The 6208-nt window shown below is 39.6% G+C and overlaps 1 protein-coding gene across 3 annotated transcripts in view; it reads left to right on the top strand.

Annotated features, from left to right (window-relative positions):
- LPCAT2 (lysophosphatidylcholine acyltransferase 2) overlaps positions 1–4233 on the top strand; it is a 66253-nt gene extending 62020 nt beyond the window's left edge. Inside the window, exon 14 of one of the 3 annotated variants that reach the window (XM_035025191.1) lies at positions 2176–4233. In XM_035025191.1, the coding sequence (XP_034881082.1) occupies positions 2176–2360 (185 nt within the window). In that variant the 3' untranslated portion in view covers positions 2361–4233. Of the gene's footprint in view, positions 1–1746; positions 2122–2175 lie in introns of those variants that run through there. The other 2 variants (XM_035025190.1, XM_035025189.1) reach the window with 2 other exon arrangements.
- Positions 4234–6208: the final 1975 nt, after the last annotated feature.

The following is a 6208-nucleotide window of genomic DNA, read 5'->3' as shown; positions in this document are numbered from 1 at the left end:
AGGGAGGGAGGGAGGGAGGGAAAATGGCAAGTACATAATGAGATAAAATATATGAGTCATAAACCCCATGTGTACTAAGTCTCTGAACATTTTCCTTTCACAAGTAAGACTCTTTATTGCTCTGAGCTGCCAAATTTGGAACAATTATGTGGAGTAACTATTTCAGTGGAAATTATACCACAAATGATTTGTTAGGTAGGCATAACTTTACCTGTCCATTTAAACAAATTTTTAGGGAAATCTGCTTTGTTTTTTGGAGTTCAATCTTTTTATTTTTAGAATACACAAGATATCTCCCTTTCCCTGATATTATGCCAGTTTCCTTTTTTGCAGGAATGTTGGGAGGTATTTAAGTATGATTTTATAAAAGAATAAATATTGAAATGTATCATAATGTGACCATCTAAATTGCTTTCCTTCTCAGTTTTCCATTTAGCCAAATTAACTGATTTCCACAATTCCACAGATTAGCCAGTTCACAGAACTTCTTCTAGAAATGAGTTACCTTTTTTTTTTTTTTTTTGGAAATGAATTACTTCTTAATGGCACTGACATGCCCAAAAAAGACAGAAACCTCGATCCTTTGAACAGATCACAAGTCTTGAAAGACAGACCTTGGTTTCAGCAGATCAACTCTCATGTCTACTTTCCATAAAAGTCACTTAAGTCCTCTGTGCCTCCATCCCTGAGACAGACTCATGCAGATGAACCTTTATTTTGGATGTTAAGAAAAAATACCTAAAGACCATGTTAATAGCTTGCCTGATTTGGAAACATAAAATGGTCAATTGATGCAAAATAATGTTGCAGTTGCAAAGAATGATTTGGGCTCGGTCCAGTGGCTTCCTCGTCCCTGACACCTGTTTCTGTCTTGAAGAGTTGTTAGTCTAACGTAGACTCTGGGTTATCAGAGGATTTAAAAAAAACAAATAGAGAACATGGGGCTAAAAATCCTTTTCTTATAGAGCCAGATAGGTTGCAGATTCAAAGTCTAGGCTCCTTTTGCTATGTAAGTGCAACAAAGTTTTCTCCATCCGAACAGAAGAGGAGAGAGGGATTTCAGAGTGGAGGAGCAGTACATTTCAGAAACTCCGGGTTATCGGAGGCTTGGCGTCCAAACTCTGCTGGTTAACTCAGTTAGCCTTCTGTATCTTTACCTCAGTTCCTAAATCCGAAACACCCAAGATAGAAAGAGGCCCACTACTCTGAAGTCTTGGGACATGATTATGATATATGGTACCCTCTACTTGCCTTTACTGGTCATAAGTCGGGGCTCAGCTTTTCAAGACTGTGTGTTTGTATACCAGAATTAAGGGTTGAAATTGTTTTTAAAAAAACAGTAATAGAAAGTCATGGGCAGTAGCATTTTTAAAACATTTTGTATTATAAAAACTAACAGCAATACAGAAAACTGAATGAAACATAAACGTAGAGCGTAACAAGGTTTCCTAAAGTGAGTGGTGGTGTTACGACTGCTCAGGCCAAGAAATAGAGCTTTTCAAGAACTCTGGAAACCCCTGTGCGCCCTTTCCCAGTGACAGCCCCTTCCTCTCTCCTAAAGGCGGGGCATGGCTGCCCTGACTCTAAAAGGAATACTCTACCTTGCTTTACTTTTTAGCATGTCACCACAAAATATTTAAATATTATGTGTGAGTTTTGCCTGAGTTTTTGAACTTCATATAATGGACTCCTACAGTATACGTTGTTTTGTATCTGGCTGTTTTCATTCAACATTATGGCTTTAAGATTTGCCCACAGTGTTACAACACAGCTGTTCCTTCATCTTCATTGCTGTGGAGCCGTTATGTCCCACCAAAATGCTGCAAGTCTCCATTTCTGCTGTTGACACACACCTGAGTGGTTTCCATTTCTCACCTGTCATAAGTAATGTGGCTGTGAACATTCTCAGGCATGTCCCCCAGAACACAGCAGGCCCACGTGTCTCCAGATTATACACTTCGGAATAGAATTAACGGGTCACGGAGTATGTGAATCCTCAGCTTTACTTGATAATGGAAAAACCATCTTGCAAAGTGGCTGGACAATTTCTAAGAGTGGAGTAAGAGGCTTTGGCAATAATTGTATTATTAAAGTCATATAGGAATCTGTATCATGCCAAAAGAAGATTCGCCTCCATTTACTGGATTTTGTTTGTTTGTTTTTTCCCCCTTTTAGAGGAATTTAAAAGTTTTGCCCTAAAGCATCCAGAATATGCTAAAATATTTACGACCTACCTAGACTTCCAGACGTGCCATGTGTTCTCATTACCAAATGAAGTCCAGCCAGCTCCCCTGGTCGCCAGTAACAAAGTCAGCCCTGAAAATCATGACGAGAGTACCTCAGACAAAAAAGATGACTGAAAGCAAATATTCGCAATAAGGGAAGGCTTTTACCTGAAATTGCAAAAGGATTTGTTGATAGTTGTTTTCAAAATGATTTCTGAGTAATGATGATGTTTAAAATGGAGAGCTTTTTTTAAAATAATAGATTTTCTTATTAAAATGCTTTTATCCACATATGTATATTATTAAGTAATATTCCCTTTCTTTGATGTTATATTGTGCTGTACCGATTAGTTTCCTGGTGATAAATATGTTTTTATGGATTTTCCAGTTTAATTTGCAAATGCAAATGAATGAAATGGTCTCACTTATTTACCAATGAGCATTAATCAATGCTGCAAAGAGTTTTAAAAAGTGCAAACACTTTTTAATCTACTTCCCTCTAAAGACGTGAAGTAATAGTGTTATCTCGAATCCCTTCCCATTCGGGAAATAAGAACATTGCAGGATTTTATGCCTCTAACTTAACTTCACAGATGTATTATTTCATTTCTGGTTCAGTTTCTTGGATCACTGAATATGATGGATTGGAAGGGAGAGCTCCCATTAATTCAATGAGACTTCTTAGAGCTCATATTCTCTTTATTGCAGATTTCCTCTTACCCACCTGCTAAGGAAATTACATAGTTGTGCATGATCTACAGTTTCGAACTTTGTGTTAAAGAGCAAGGCTATGGCCAAAGGCTAAGTGGGAATTGCCTTATTGCAGGTAACCTTGACTGCCTGATGAGAACATGAATCACATGCCACAGAATCTAGTCTAAGTTGGATGGTTCAGAATGTGGCGCTTACTCACTAACTGGGTCAGATTCGCTCCATTTATTACAGAGTATTAGAATTAACGCATTTTACCATCCAAGTGGGAGTTTTATTTTGTTAAGCGTCCTCTCAGATTTTAGAGCTCGCCTGAGATATCTACAGGGAAAACACAAAAGGTTCCAAAGTATCGAAAGTTAGAGAATCCAAAAACAAAAACCTACTTATTAAGGGGAGGCAGCAACTTAACCCCCTGGCAACCCCCTAGCAATGACATCTATCCTTCAGGGGAGGCAATAATTTCCCCCAAGTGCCATTTTTATTGGATGTCACGCATCATACCTATTGTTAATGTCGCCCACGTTTGAAATTTTGAACAAAGAACCAATTTCTATAATATAATGTACAAAAAATAGCTGGTTCATTTCTGAATTCCGTCTTTGAATTTGATCTCTTTGTCTTGGCTGTGTTTCTGAATATATTGCCGATTTACCCCCAAACTCATTTTTTAAAGCCATTTGTGAAGGTGGGAAGTGTCACGAGAGGTGAGTCATCATTTCAAACTAGTTTTACACATTAGGCTGTGAGTGTTCTAATTTAATGAGTGAATTTGGAAATTGCGTACTAAAATGTGTTATCCGTCAGTGTATAGGATTGTTTGCTTTTTCTATGTCTTAAAGCTGAAAACAGTTGCTTAAGTAATTAGAAAAGTACCTCTCTATAATAGTGTCTGCATATGCAGCGGAATGGATGTACTACTCAGGTACCCTGATTGCTTCTTATCATAGAAAAGCTACGTATTACTACTATTAATTATGAAAAAGTAGCACTGTAAACTGGAAGTTTTCTATGAGGCTCTTGAAAACGATCCCCTTGTTTTCCCATTTTAAAATAGTATCTTATGCTCCTTAAGTCCACTTCTGCCAGTGCAATATTCCTATTTTATTATGTTACTTGAATAAACAAACTTGCCACATAAAATTCTTGGCAATTAAAAAATTCTGGTTTTGCCATTTTGTCTCAAAGGTAATATTACCTTTTTAATACCGTGGTTTGAGTGTGTTTGCATATTTATGACTGTGATTAATCATTCTTGTTTGCATTTAAGCTTTATGAAATGTCAGGCATGGTGTTACTCTGATGAAAAACTCAAATTTCAGCCAAAGTTGCAATAGTTAGTATTCTTAAGGCAGTTGGCTTTCGGCTGGTGGGGATCTGTGTGATAACACAGTCACGATCATCGGGATCCCTATAGCCTAGGCCTCTCCTTTAGATTTCCTTCAAAGAGGCTTTTCTCCTCTGAGAACTTGAAGCAAGGAATTAAATTTCATTAAATCAACTCAATGCACTGTGGTTTCCTATAATCGTTCGGAAAAAAAAATAAGTTATTCTTTGAAATGAGAAATACTAGATCCTAAGTCCTCTAAACCATAAAGATTTCAATCAGAACAGTCCTGCTCCAGGATAATGACGTGCTGCATGCTTATGGACCAAAGCGTTAGCATTCTGTGTATTTCATACTCCTCTGCCACTGTTTCTAGAGTTTTGGAAGGCTGGCTATGATTGCGAGCAGTGGTACCTATCCCGGGTATATAAAAGAGACCGCCTCCCTTTTAGAATTCATGTGGGCTATTGTGGGCATTGCACAGCATTGCAAACACCAGGGTCCCAGACTGGGGAACTCTCCTCTTCACGCTATTGCAGATGCAACGTGGGTAATTGGCACGGTGGGCGGGGTGGACAGGTGGGCTCCCTACCACAAAAATCCTTGTGTGGGGGCACCCAGGTGGCTCAGTCCGTTAAACTTCCAACTCTTTTTTTTTTTTTTTTAAGATTTTATTTATTTGAGAGTGAGAATGAGAGAGAGAGAGAGAGCATGAGAGGGGGAGGGTCAGAGGGAGAAGCAGACTCCCCGCCGAGCAGGGAGCCCGATGCGGGACTCGATCCCGGGACTCCAGGATCATGATCTGAGCCGAAGGCAGTCGCTTAACCAACTGAGCCACCCAGACGCCCAACTTCCAACTCTTGATTTTGGCTCAGGTCATGATCTCAGGGTCATGAGATCGAGCCCCAGGTGGGGTTCCGTGTTCGGCACAGTTTGCTTGAGATTCTCCCTCTCCCTCTGCCCGTCCCACTGCTCATGCACTCTCTCTCTAAACTAAACTAAAATAATAAATTTTTTTTAAAAAAAATCCTTGTGTATTTGTTTGTATATAGCAATCACCAAAGAGGATAAAAAGTCACCAGTCAGAAACCATCCCCTAAGAAAGGAGACATATTTAGAATCTTTTTTTCCCCCCATTTCCGTTCTCTTGGATCAACTTCCATTTTTTTGTTGTTAAAGTGTTACACCAACGTGTTAAATCAGTGCTGCTTGTGATCTGATAGAGGTGAAGGCCCTTACAAAGTTCTTGATACATACCCAATATACACCTCACAAACTTGAGTAAAGAGGCTAATAATCTGAAGAGCTTGTGGCCCTTTTAGTCCATTTAATGTAGCACTTGTTTCCAGGTAATCGATAAACTTCCAGAGTATGTGCGTAAGGAGCAGCGTCCTCTGACAGGCTGTCTCCCATACACTAGGACACCAGCTTGCTATTTTTCTAGTATGTGAACCTTATCATGTTCTTCTCATGCTTTTAAAAGAATCTATGTACATTAGAAAAGATAAAAAAAGAATAAACAGAAAAATCATGGTTCCAAAGTTCGTGTCTTTTAAAGGTAAGTACAGGGGCGCCTGGGGGGCTCAGTCGGTTAAGCATCTGCCTTCAGCTCAAGTCATGATCTCAGGGTCCTGGGATCGAGCCCCGCATCAGGCTCCCTGCTCCACGAGGAGTCTGCTTCTCCCTCTCCCTCTTCCCCTCCCCCTGCTTGTGCTTTCTCTCTCTCTCTCAAATAAATAAATAAAATCTTTTTAAAAAATAAAAGTAAGTACACTTGAGTGGCTCAGTTGGTTAAGCAGCTGATTCTTGATTTCAGCTCAGGTCATGATCTCAGGCTCATGGGATCAAGCCCCATTTGGGCTCTGCGCTGGGTGTGGAGGCCACTTAAGATTCTCTTTCCCTGTCCCTTTGCCCTTCCCCCCACCAAAAGGTAAGTACATTTCAT

The sequence above is a fragment of the Mirounga leonina genome, unplaced genomic scaffold (assembly GCF_011800145.1).
Source record: "Mirounga leonina isolate KUSES-001 unplaced genomic scaffold, KU_Mleo_1.0 Mir_180, whole genome shotgun sequence".
NCBI lineage: Eukaryota > Metazoa > Chordata > Mammalia > Carnivora > Phocidae > Mirounga > Mirounga leonina.
This window is presented reverse-complemented; position numbering and strand designations above follow the sequence as displayed.